We start from the raw sequence: 12,534 nt of genomic DNA, 5'->3' as shown, positions 1-12,534 counted from the left end.
TTATGTTGACACATTATCGCTATTTTTATTCGTCCAACAGTATAACGTTGTTTCATCATTATCTGACAACATCACTGATTACAGATTTGAAACGGGAGATTTCCGGTCTAAAATTAGAAAACACGAAAGGCTGGGGAATTCCTGAAGTTTTGTATCGCCAAGGATATTATTTTTTTCGGGTAAGGGCCGTTTTTTTTAACACTCAAAATACCCCTCTCTTCCCCCCCCCCAACCCCACACCACCTTCCCAAACGATTAAATGGGATTAGGAATGTTGATTAAATTGACACTTTAGTGACGTCATGGAAACCCCGTGGGGGCAGAGATAAGACACGGTCCCCCACACCACACCCCCCCCACACACACACATAATCATGTCTGGCTTCCAGAGGCGGCGCTATTACAACAATAAGTTGGTTTGTCTACACCCTCTCATCTAGCCCTGATAATACAAGGATTAAGTGTAGAAACATATCCATTGCAAGTGTGTTTGCTTTAATTTTTTTTAACGTAGCGGATGATGGCAACAATAATTTGAGGATAGGTGACAGAGTGTTTGGTAGGTGGGGTGGGGGGGGGGGGCATAAATATTGACGTAGCTAGGGTAGCTTGGAGTTAGATGTCCATTAAACAAGACTCACCATCCTCATATTTTCCCTTTGTGTCTAAGACATGGGGCCTCCACAGAAATCTTATTCCACTTTTGTCGGTCTCCGGCAGTCCTATCACTGCCAGCTGCTTCCCCCACAATGCACCTCCATGTCTCCCTTGGCCTTTCCTGTTTTCGTTTTCCTTGGGGCGTCCAGTTTAGCGCTATTAAAATAAATCTCATGTAAATTATTAACTTGGGGTGGCAAAATTCGTGCCTGTCGCAGTTGTGTGGCCAGTAGACACGCCTCTGATTGAACCCTCCCCAAAAACTCACCATCTCAGCCACCGTACACCAGCTCGTGCAGTACACCCCCATGTACACAACTAGTGTACACGCCTGGACTGATAACAGTAGCCGTTACCACCAATATATAAAGCCCCACTTTTCCCTTGTTATGATATAGTTCAACGAGTTTGAAATGGTCAGTTAAAAATGGGTGAACCTAATTGTTTTCAGTGAAATTACGCTTTTATATCGAGGTAAATTAAGTACTATATATGTTAATTATGTCAATGTGATCTTAAAATTAGTTATTTATTTCCTTAAAATTTAAAACTATCAAGAGGTTAGTGTTTTCGAAGGGAGATAATACACATTTTTTTGTGTGTGGCGTACTTTACGGGTTGTAGCTATTTATTAATTAAAAAAAATCAAAAACATCAAAAGGAGAAATACATTATAAATATTAAAATTACAGCATATTTCATAAGGTAAATAAGAATTGTATTTTCAAATTAAAGTTTAATTTAAGAAAGTTAACCCATGACACTAGCACTTAATGATTGCACACTTTTGAATATATTTACTTCAATAGGTGTATGCATAATGCATTTTGATAATCGGTCTTTTCCATCCGTCTTTGAAAATCATACAGATCTCTGATCATTATTTTAAATAAAAACGCTATAAGGAAAGGTTTTAAGTAAAAATTAATTTTGTTTTCAGAATTGGCTGCAAAAAACAAGAGAAAGGAAATGGTGTAAATAAAAACAACATATATTTCATACTACTCGTCTATACCCTAGTTCTTAACGTCTTGATCGATCAAGACGTACATGACTGATTGTGTTGGACTTAAGTCATGCTAGAGGCCCAGGTCATGTGCAAGATACTGTTACACTGTTTGGTGGTTGCCATGGTAACGGCTGCGGATCGTTCGGCCAAGCGGAGCAGCGATCCCGTGGCGGACACATGTTCACCGCTGTGTCAGGACGAGACTACGGCTGAGGTGTGTGTCGTGTGTCAGCCTAGGTGTGTCGTGTGTCAGCCTAGGTGTGTCGTGTGTCAGGACGAGACTACGGCTGAGGTGTGTGTCGTGTTTCAGCCTAGGTGTGTCGTGCGTCAGCCTAGGTGTGTCGTGTGTCATGACGAGACTACGGCTGAGGTGTGTGTCGTGTGTCAGCCTAGGTGTGTCGTGTGTCAGCCTAGGTGTGTCGTGTGTCAGGACGAGACTACGGCTGAGGTGTGTGTCGTGTTTCAGCCTAGGTGTGTCGTGTGTCAGCCTAGGTGTGTCGTGTGTCAGGACGAGACTACGGCTGAGGTGTGTGTCGTGTTTCAGCCTAGGTGTGTCGTGTGTCAGTCTAGGTGTGTCGTGTGTCAGCCTAGGTGTGTCAGGACGAGACTACGGCTGAGGTGTGTGTCGTGTGTCGTGTGTCAGACTTGGTATGTCGTGTGTCAGACTGTCGTGTGTCGTGTGTCAGTCTTGGTGTGTCGTGTGTCAGCCTAGGTGTGTCGTGTGTCAGACTTGGTGTGTCGTGTGTCAGACTTGGTGTGTCGTGTGTCAGCCTAGGTGTGTCGTGTGTCAGACTTGGTGTGTCGTGTGTCAGACTTGGTGTGTCGTGTGTCGTGTGTCAGCCTGGGTTTCTCGTGTGTCGTGCCTGGATGTGTCGTGTGTCAGCCTAGGTTTGTCGTGTGTCAGCCTAGGTGTGTCGTGTGTCAGACTTGGTGTATCGTGTGTCAACCTAGGTGTGTCATTTGTCAGACTTGGTGTGTCGTGTGTCGTGTGTCAGCCTGGGTTTCTCGTGTGTCGTGCCTGGATGTGTCGTGTGTCAGCCTAGGTTTGTCGTGTATCAGCCTAGGTGTGTCGTGTGTCAGACTTGGTGTATCGTGTGTCAACCTAGGTGTGTCATTTGTCAGACTTGGTGTGTCGTTTGTCAGACTTGGTGTGTCGTGTGCCAGCCTGAGTGTGTCGTGTGTCAGCCTAGGTGTGTCGTTTGTCAGACTTGGTGTGTCGTTTGTCAGACCTTTTGTGTCGTGTGTCAGACTTGGGTGTGTCGTGTGTCAGCCTAGGTGTGTTGTGTGTCAGACTTGGGTGTGTCGCTTGTACCTGTTTAGACAATGGATGGAACTGTTCTATGGATTTGTCCCCAGCTTCAATGTGCCGAGGAGTACGGATGTTTTGATGCCAAAGTTCAAGAAAACTCCGACTTGTTCTTAGATTGCTGGTCGCCGTGTTGGGGTTTGGCCAGCAAGTGTTTCAAGTAAGTTTTACCATCATTAGATTTTTTTGTGTTTTTTTTCATGACAGATACACGTTGTATGATTTATTTGCACTTAGACTATGCGTATTCGATTTATAAGTAATGATTTCAGTGAATCACTGAGTGTTATTGTAGATGTCATTACAATTACTTATCATGTTTCTAGTGATCTGAAATATTGAAACTCTCCGTCAAAAAGATGCATTTATTCTGTTGCTTAACTTAATGTGGTGAGGAGTTGAAGCTGTATTGGTCGCACAACCTAACATGACTTCAGCAGACGCTAGTAACAACATGACTTAAATTTTCAGCAGACGCTAGTGACATGACTTAAATTTCAATCAGACACTAGTAACATGACTTCAGCAGACACTAGTAACATGACTTCAGTAGACACTAGTAACATGACTTAAATTTTCAGCAGACGCTAGTAACATGACTTAAATTTTCACCAGACGCTAGTAAAATGACTTAAATTTTTAGCAGACGCTAGTAACATGACTTAAATTTTCACCAGACGCTAGTAACATGACTTCAGCAGACGCTAGTAACATGACTTCAATTTTCAGCAGACGCTAGTAACATGACTTCAATTTTCAGCAGACGCTAGTAATATGACTTAAATTTTTAGCAGACGCTAGTAACATGACTTCAATTTTCAGCAGACGCTAGTAATATGACTTAAATTTTTAGCAGACGCTAGTAACATGACTTAAATTTTCTGCAGACGCTAGTGACATGACTTAAATTTCAATCAGACACTAGTAACATGACTTCAGCAGACACTAGTGACTTGACTTCAGTAGACACTAGTAACATGACTTCAGTAGACACTAGTAACATGACTTAAATTTTCAGCAGACACTAGTAACATGACTTAAATTTTCAGCAGACGCTAGTAACATGACTTAAATTTTCAGACTGTGCACCGAGAGCTTCAACGACATCCTGCAGCAGTGTTTCGGTATGTGTACACCAACAGACGAGAGCGAGCCGTGTGTCTCATCGTGTTTCGAACTCATGTTCTTGGAGCTGAAGGAAGGGTAAGTTCCTGCTGCATAACATATGGCTGGTTAACACACCATATGGTAGATAAACACGGTAAAATAACATCAAGCTCAGTAACGTTAATCGTGTGATAAGGTTATTTTCTTATTGATTCTTGATTCTTTTAAAAACAATCTTTGCCTTTTAAAAAGTCTTCTCAATCACCTTTAAATAAACGTCTTCGTATAAATACAGCTGCAATATGTATTGTGTACTTTATGTTCATGCTAAGTTTGTAACCCCTGTTACTTTTATCGATTATTTCACATTATTCAAGTTCATGCAACAACAAAAAAAAAAAAAAAAAAAAAAAAAAACAACAGAAAATATCTAATTATTCTACATTTCAAAATTACCCTAATTAAAATAATTTTTTTTATATATCTAGCACACTGCACCCCGACCACAATACCACCCAGAGAAACGAATCAGAGATCATCCAATCAGAGATCAACCAATCAGACACGACCTTGGATTCAATTCAAGAGGCCACAACAACATTATCCAACCCTCCAGCTGAGGATGTTGGCAACCTCACGACAACCCAAGAATCTGTCAAAGCCATTCCCAGCGTCCTCAGACAGCCAGAAATGACGAAAACTTTGAGATCTGACAAATCTCATTCGATCCAAGTTCTCTTTGACGTCATGGTCTCAGCCTTAGACTTGGATAAAAATAGCTCACCACAGAGTAACGACACTACAGTCTCGACACACAACACAACAGACGAGACGTCCAACTCCCAACAGGAATACCCTAGCTCAGACGTCCCGCGCGAGGAATACCAAACAGAAGCAGACGGCGAGCCGTCGTCTGCTTCCCGTCAGCGAGCCTACCACCAGAGCCACGCCGGACTTCTAGAACTGTTCCAGCCCCGCAGCCAACATCTGAGCAACCAGCTCAAACTTAAACTCGACCCTAAGACAAACGACGACAACACTGACGACAGTCGGCGAATCATTCGTGGAAACAACGACACCGGTTCTACTGAAGTTATCGGAGACGCTAATGAGAAGAGGATGTTGAATATAAGTCTGCCAGACCCGGGGTTCTACCATCGTGGGGACACAGCCGCCTATGACAGGTACAAGAATGAAGTTTTGCGTCAAATTAATTTGTACTTTATGAAGACGCAGCATTTCTTTGATGCCCTGCCCACAGACAAATCTTTTCAAAACAAACTTTCACTGCTCAGTCGAGCTACTGGGTCGTATGACGTCAGTTCTATTTTCATCCAAAGTTCAAGGTCACCTGACAATAATCCGGTGTTGATTGGTTAAAAATCAGAAAACTTTGAAAGATTTGCAGATTTGAAAGGACTATATTTATTGTAATTTTAGAGCTAACATTATCGATCTTTGACTAAGGTCTTGATAGTATGACCAAATGTTGGAGATTGTAATGCTTGACAACTTGCACGTGAAAAAAAAAACCCGAAGTAAAACATGGCTGTAAATAAAATGTACATACATTGGGAAGCTTGTGATTGCGTTTTTACGGATCTTAAGTCATTTGACAGTCGTTTGAGTCTTTATGTGTGGGAGAAGTGGGGATGGGGGTTCGATTGGATGTTTGATATGCGTTGCTCAAACACTGTTCTGTAGTATAGCACAAACGGCTATAACGTATACAAGTTATAGATTTACAAATCGTTTTTTTCCTTTATTGTTTATGTTTATTCACAAAAATTTAAAAACTGACTTTTTAAAATACTGCTTTTTTAAAAAAAACTACTTTTTAACAAAGTGACTGTTTTTTTTTTTCAAAACTGACTTTTCTTTAAATCACTTTTTTTTTTAAAACTGACTTTCTCGAATGTGCAATCGTAGTGACAAAGCGTTACTTTTTATTCGTTTTTAATTTTAATTTTATCTGGTGTGTGGGTTTAATACAGCTTATGCAATCAAACCTATCAAGCACATTTCAAATGTCAATACCTTAAGAGTATTTGATAAACTTGTGTTCTGTTTGATACTTTATATGCAAACGATGACACAAACATTAAATCTAACCCAAACTTTACGGTAAACTTAAATTTGGTCCACATACCCTAAGGTTAATGCGGCAACGCCCATAAGATGTTTCCTTCAACATTATGGTAGCCCGTACATCACTGTGGGAACTTCAAAACGTGGGAATGTGTACCTCAGCTCAGCTTTTAAGGGCCCCTGAGATTGTTGGATAACTCTGGAGTATCTACTTGAAATACATTGATAGATTAGAGTAGAGTCCCTTGTGACACAATTATCTATTTATAGCATTCAAATTACTGCGTGTGTTTATCTAGTCCTAATGACATAGAGAAGTTCTTGTTTCTGAAAAATTCTTATGTAACACTGGGGTACGTTCTGGTGCAGGCAACATCAGTCGTAAGACATATCAATGGCCAATGTTGCCAACTTTTTGAAAACTTGTGTCTGTTTAGCAAGGGTAGAGCAAAAACCCTAGCTACGCCACCACACTGGTCTGATTGTGCCCAAAACTTGACAAGTAATGCCAAGTTTTGGTTGTAGCTTAATGTTTGGGTTAAACTGGTTGTTTTAGAAAAAAATATATTTTCTTGCTTTAGAGTGGGGTACAGTCGAATTATGCCAGCCGGTCAGTGAGGCTTATATTAAGCACATCTTTATTTATTTTAGCAGAATATTTTTGTTAAAATGATAACCCAAGTGATTAGTATGTGCAGAAATAGTTTATTTACATTAAGATGCTGAAGCAGACTGTCTACAAAGTTAGGCGAAGAGAAGCCAAAGTTCGCGAGTAATGAGGGACACAATTGAACACAGGTAGCCGAGGATTTGTTGTGGGTACATCAGCACCCCGTTGTTGGTGCTCCCACCGTCAACTTTTTTCACCTTTGGTTGGAGGTCAAGGTCACGTCTGCTGTCGTTGTCACGTGAGTAGACACGCCCGAATAGAGCAGCCGAGAGCAGCGTGTTGTTGAAGTGTGGGCCGCTGTGGAGGGAGGGGCCGGTATGGAGGGAGGGGCCGATGTGGAGGGAGGGGCCGGTGTGGAGGGAGGGGCCGCTGTGGGGGGAGGGGCCGGTTTGGAGGGAGGGGCCGGTTTGGAGGGAGGGGCCGGTGTGGAGGGAGGGGTCGGTGTGGAGGGAGGGGCCGGTTTGGAGGGAGGGGCCGGTGTGGAGGGAGGGGTCGGTGTGGAGGGAGGGGCCGGTGTGGAGGGAGGGGCCGCTGTGGGGGGAGGGGCCGGTTTGGAGGGAGGGGCCGGTTTGGAGGGAGGGGCCGGTGTGGAGGGAGGGGTCGGTGTGGAGGGAGGGGCCGGTTTGGAGGGAGGGGCCGGTGTGGAGGGAGGGGCCGGTGTGGAGGGAGGGGCCGCTGAAGCTCCAGCTCGCAGCCTCCGCCAGCTGCAGCTCACCCAGGGGGTCTGACAGGACGACCTGGGGGTAGACGTACGGCGTCTGGAGATCTGCAGACATGCGGACGGTGAGAAAACTGGTGGATGTCGTGCTAGTCACAGCCCCGCAGGAAGATTTGTTGCTGACGTCAGCACACTTGACCAGCGCGCAGATCTGGAAGTAGTACTGGCCCTCGTATGTATGCAGACCATCAAACGCGCCAAAAGCGAAAAGTTCACGGCCGAAATTATTTTCATCCATGGCGTAATCGAGATGACAGCAAATCTCGTTTTGACAAACGGAAAGTTTTCCGGACGGTTTGTCTAAAGACCGGAACGTAAACTCGTCGAAAAACAAAAGAGAACGAAACTCATCATGGCTTTTTGGTCTGCTTGTCTTAACCTCATCACGTGATCTTCTTTTGTCAACTTCGTCTTGCAGATTTGACATTGTATCCTCGCTGTCGTGTTTACCTTTCGCTGATACTCGTGTTCCAGGAACTGTGCTTAGACTTTCATCAGGTACCGCCGAGATGTTGTATTTGGGAATCTCCAAGACATCAACGTCAGCCAGCAGGAGCTTGGGCTTGGTCGTGTTCGTCGCCCCGTAGTAGAAAACTTTCATCCCGTGGGGCGTGTAGACGCCGCTCCCGTGAAACCTGTAGTCTGGCAAATGGATGTTGGCGCTGAGGAAATTCACGCCCAGCCCGCGGGCAAAGGAGGAATGGAACCCGACGGCAGAGAGCAGGGGCAGGGCGTCCATCCAGGCGGTGGGGAAGACGATGTTGGAGATGTTGTTCTTCACCACCATCGTCACCCCGGGCTCAGAGAACAGCACATCAAAGCACACCATCATCCCGAACCGGCCGAAAGGCGTGTCGAAATAAACGATTTCCGCTTCCGGTGTGTCGAACTGGGCCTCGTAAAACAGGTGGAACTTGTGGTAACGCGCCAGCAGCGTGCCGTCTGGTCCGAACGCGACGTCCGTGTTGTACTGGAACCGTCCGTCTGGTGGACAGCTGGGGTCTGCTGTGACGTCACAAGGCTGCTTGTCGCCCATGTTGGCCACGAGGTACAGCTTGGTTTCCATGGCGACGCAGCTGAGCGCCCTCAGGATGTCCGTATGGGGGTGGCGGTCAGGGGCGTGGCAGGGGGACCAGGACTCGGCCCGAGGGTCGGGGATGTGCTCCAGGTAAGGGTAGATGGACTCGCGGGTGAAGGTGAAGCCGTAGAGGCCGTCCTCTGGGAACACGATGATGTCAGCACCCTGCAAGCGATAGACTCTGTTATCTACAGCAGAAACCTTGCTACATTCACGTAGTAAAATTTACCAACTTTTTTGTAACGCAAAACATTTTTAGATCACATATTTTTGTTGCTGCTTGAGCTATTTTTACCTGGACGTTCTTCAGGTAAGCTTGAATCACTGTTTAGACACGTACCTGTGATGCTGTTTTTGGTACCCATACACCTGGATATATTTCAGGTAAGCTAAGGGTCATCAAGTGCACACTTACCCGTGATGCCGCTCTCTGTACCTGTTCACCTGGATATATTTCAGGTAAGCTAAGGGTCATCAGGTACACACTTACCTGTGACGCTGCTCTCTTTGCCTGAGTTCTGTACACCTGAATGTTCTTCTTCATGTTAGAAACCGCTTGGTCACGTGATACGACGGTCTTAGGGTCAGCGGGTAAAATCACTGCATGTCCGTACACAGCGGCCTTGAACTTGCTTCTCGTGACCTTTACGGCCCCATGCGAGAAGGTCACGTAGAGTATGGTCACCACGACCAGACGAGTCACATTTAGCAAGGTCATAGCTGAAGAGGGTACGAAGGTCAACAGATCAAGGTCATAGCTGAAGACGATAGAAGGGTAGATCAGTAGAGCCCCACCCTCCCTCCCTACCACAACCTCCTATCCACCACTAAAATCCTACCTTCCCATCCACCAACAACAACCCCATCCACGCACCTTTCAATCCACCACCACCCTTTCATCCACCACCACCAATCACCTATCCATCACATCCCCCTCCACCCTCCCACCCGACCTATTGGAGTAGTCTCAGCTAGTCTCCCAACGATCTAGATCTATGTACTATAATCAACGTAACTGTTCACCATGTTTAAGAAATAATATAGAGGATATATACGTTATAACAGAGAGAAGGAGACAGAGAGAGAGAGAGAGAGAGAGAGAGAGAGAGAGAGAGAGAACGGTGGGGGAGATAATGATGCTACATTAGGGGGAGGGGCGGTAATGTTGTCAACAAACAGAAAATGTTCACATAAAACCGAGTTACAATATCAAACAGCTCATAAGATGAAAGTAGCACAATGTTGTGATAACCCAACATTTACGCTCGTCTATATTTAGACTATGACGTAGCATTTTCAGTGTTCACACGCCGAGTGTGTGGATATTTTTACCCCGTTATCTGTGTGTGTGTGTGTGTCTATGTGTATTTGCGTGTGCGGGGTTTTTTTTGTAGGTGTGTGCGTGTTCTGACTAATCAGGTGTATTAGCCAAGACAACACGTATGTCGACATATTTTTGTGATAACGTGTTGTTGTTAAAAATACAGTCAATTTTAAGAAACATGGGCTATATAAAAAATTATCATCCATGCCGTCAAACCAATGTCATGTGATTCTGCTATATTTAGTAACATCAGTTAGTGGTTTTTACACTAATGGAGTCGATATTGCCATTAGTCTCTGATTATACATAATGGGAAGCTACCCCCCCCCCCACCTCAAACTCATCTTGACTCTGGTGTAGAGAGATCCACAAAACACATTGTAAAAAAAAGTGATCAACAGATAAATAATACTAATATAAATCTAATGTTTATATTAAAAATATATTTGTCCTGTCGTGTATAGACTGGGAAGAATATGCGTACAGGCTTCGATCTAGATGTAATTTACAAGTAAAAAATGACATGCAACTAGCAATCTCTTCTGGAGAAAAAATATTGAAAATTAATTAATCTTAACAATAACATTGTGCTTACCTAAACGAATTGTTAATGTGGATTAGTCTACGTGAAACAACTTTAAATAATTCACTTTGCCTGTACTGATACACAAGCTTGTCATAAATGTTCCAAACATATCACTTTGATAAATGTTCCAAACATACCACTTTGATAAATGTTCCAAACATATCACTTTGATAAAAGTTCCAAACATATCACTTTGATAAATGTTCCAAACATACCACTTTGATAAATGTTCCAAACATATCACTTTGATAAATGTTCCAAACATACCACTTTGATAAATGTTCCAAACATACCACTTTGATACATGTTCCAAACATATCACTTTGAAACAACACGATTAAAAAATCCCCTCTATCTACTCACCTACAACCTACCTGATTCTGTGCTGGTGATAAAATAAAACGCAGTCTTCTTAAGCTAATCACCCAATTTGTTTACATTAATAGTTGGCCGTGTTATCTTTCAAGCTACATAGCCTTCAGTCTTGTATCCCATATATCTAGGCCTATACACATGCGAGTAGGTATAAATGTGTGTAAGACAGCATCTAGTGGTATTAGGTTTTGCCAAGATAAAATTGCGTTGAATAAAGAGTGTTCATTTTATTAAATCTCCGTTGTTATATTTTCAAACTGTTGTTTATTTCTGGACGTTGGTGTGTTTAGATCAAACCCCTGGGGTTCGGTGAGCCATACTTAAGGGTTCGGCTGAGGTCAAGACAAACCCAACCCATATGATACACGATCGAAGTTTATCAGTGCGGACGATAGAACTTTATTAAGAAAGGTTCGGTGAAGGCACACATGAAACTGGTGGGGTTCGGTACCTCCAAAAAGGTTACTACCAGTGGTTTAGAATTAAGTCCCTTGGTTGAGGGGTCCAGCAAAGCTGCTGTTTTATTCAGGTTTTACTTTAACAATGTTTATTTCTGGACGTTCATGTCTTTCTGAGCTTAGATTAACGTCACGTCTGTCTGAGCTTAGATTAACGTCACGTCTGTCTGAGCTTAGATTAACGTCACGCCTGTCTGAGCTTAGATTAACGTCACGCCTGCCTGAGCTTAGATTAACGTCACGCCTGTCGGAGCTTAGATAAACGTTACGTCTGTCGGAGCTTAGATTAACGTCACGTCTGTCGGAGCTTAGATTAACGTCACGTCTGTCTGAGCGGTCTCAGAAAGCTCCTGTTTTAGGAGTCTACGTGGCAGACTGAAATATACCAGTACTTAATTTTATTATTCATGTCGTAACCGAGGAAACAAAATTGCCAAAACGTGTAAAACTAAAACTTAGCATTGGATATTCGGTTCATTTCCGATAATGAGTGGCCTAAATGATAACTTTACTGGTGTTACGTAACTTTAAGTGACTAGAATATACTAACTGGAAATTTTAGCTTAACATACCTATACAAATCAATTTTTGTCAATAAATAAAGTGAAGCTTTTGAAACAGATTTAAACATGGTCTAGCGTAAACATGAGTTATATTCCTGAACTATATAAAAACAACGAACTAGGCATGTAGAACGTGACCTAGAATAAGAGTTATTTCCCTATATTATTTGTGTTTACCCAATGACATAGTGCTGGAGTTATATCCCTGTATTATTTGAGTGGACACCACTTTCTTGCAGTGGCTACATAAAATAAAACAAAATCTCAAATAAATTTCAATTTCCCCAGGTAATATTTATTGCTCAGCCTTCAAGGCTAAAAACATGTGGTCAAAATGTGGTCATCTAACATACACATAATCTGGTAACATATCTTAAAAAGTAGATCAACTACAGCAGACATAAAAAGGTAACATACAGCAATATATCAACAGGGCATTAAAATTACATGGCCTATATAAACTGGTCACATTTAGCAATATGTAGTGTCTAAGATCCTAAATAAATAAATGAAGTTTATACATATAAGTGCATGTTTATCAAGGCTAAGGTTTTGTAGATTGAACACACGCAAAAACAACTATTTTAACACAATA

General features: G+C 42.9%; 2 protein-coding genes across 2 annotated transcripts; one reads left to right on the top strand and one right to left on the bottom strand.

Moving 5' to 3' along the window:
• Positions 1-999: 999 nt before the first annotated feature.
• Positions 1,000-5,478, top strand: LOC131954128 (uncharacterized). The gene is made up of 5 exons (XM_059317658.1): positions 1,000-1,131; positions 1,598-1,880; positions 3,023-3,132; positions 4,053-4,175; positions 4,568-5,478. The coding sequence occupies exons 2-5, from the start codon at positions 1,734-1,736 to the stop codon at positions 5,457-5,459; spliced, it is 1,272 nt and encodes a 423-aa protein (XP_059173641.1). The 5' UTR covers positions 1,000-1,131; positions 1,598-1,733; the 3' UTR covers positions 5,460-5,478.
• Positions 5,479-6,911: 1,433 nt separating this feature from the next.
• LOC131954134 (pantetheinase) lies at positions 6,912-10,893 on the bottom strand. Its single transcript, XM_059317664.1, has 3 exons — positions 10,608-10,893; positions 9,124-9,353; positions 6,912-8,798 (listed from the first exon to the last, which is right to left on the bottom strand). Exons 2-3 carry the CDS (start codon positions 9,349-9,351, stop codon positions 6,912-6,914), a joined length of 2,115 nt encoding a protein of 704 aa, XP_059173647.1. The 5' UTR covers positions 9,352-9,353; positions 10,608-10,893.
• Positions 10,894-12,534: the final 1,641 nt, after the last annotated feature.

Source organism: Physella acuta, unplaced genomic scaffold (genome assembly GCF_028476545.2).
Source record: "Physella acuta isolate Inbredline_101_S28 unplaced genomic scaffold, ASM2847654v3 ptg000975l, whole genome shotgun sequence".
NCBI classification, from domain to species: Eukaryota; Metazoa; Mollusca; class Gastropoda; family Physidae; genus Physella; species Physella acuta.
The sequence above is the reverse complement of the archived record's forward strand: the minus strand, read 5'-3'. Positions and strand labels throughout refer to the sequence as shown.

Excerpts from the sequence above, each read along its gene's own strand:
- LOC131954134 (XM_059317664.1), bottom strand. The coding sequence starts at position 9,351 with ATGACCTTGCTAAATGTGACTCGTCTGGTCGTGGTGACCATACTCTAC. Across the intron at positions 8,799-9,123 it reads CAAAGAGAGCAGCGTCACAG|GGTGCTGACATCATCGTGTT; the intron begins GTAAGTGTGTAC and ends TATCGCTTGCAG.
- LOC131954128 (XM_059317658.1), top strand. The coding sequence starts at position 1,734 with ATGCTAGAGGCCCAGGTCATGTGCAAGATACTGTTACACTGTTTGGTG. Across the intron at positions 3,133-4,052 it reads TTGGCCAGCAAGTGTTTCAA|ACTGTGCACCGAGAGCTTCA; the intron begins GTAAGTTTTACC and ends TTAAATTTTCAG. Across the intron at positions 4,176-4,567 it reads TTCTTGGAGCTGAAGGAAGG|CACACTGCACCCCGACCACA; the intron begins GTAAGTTCCTGC and ends TTATATATCTAG.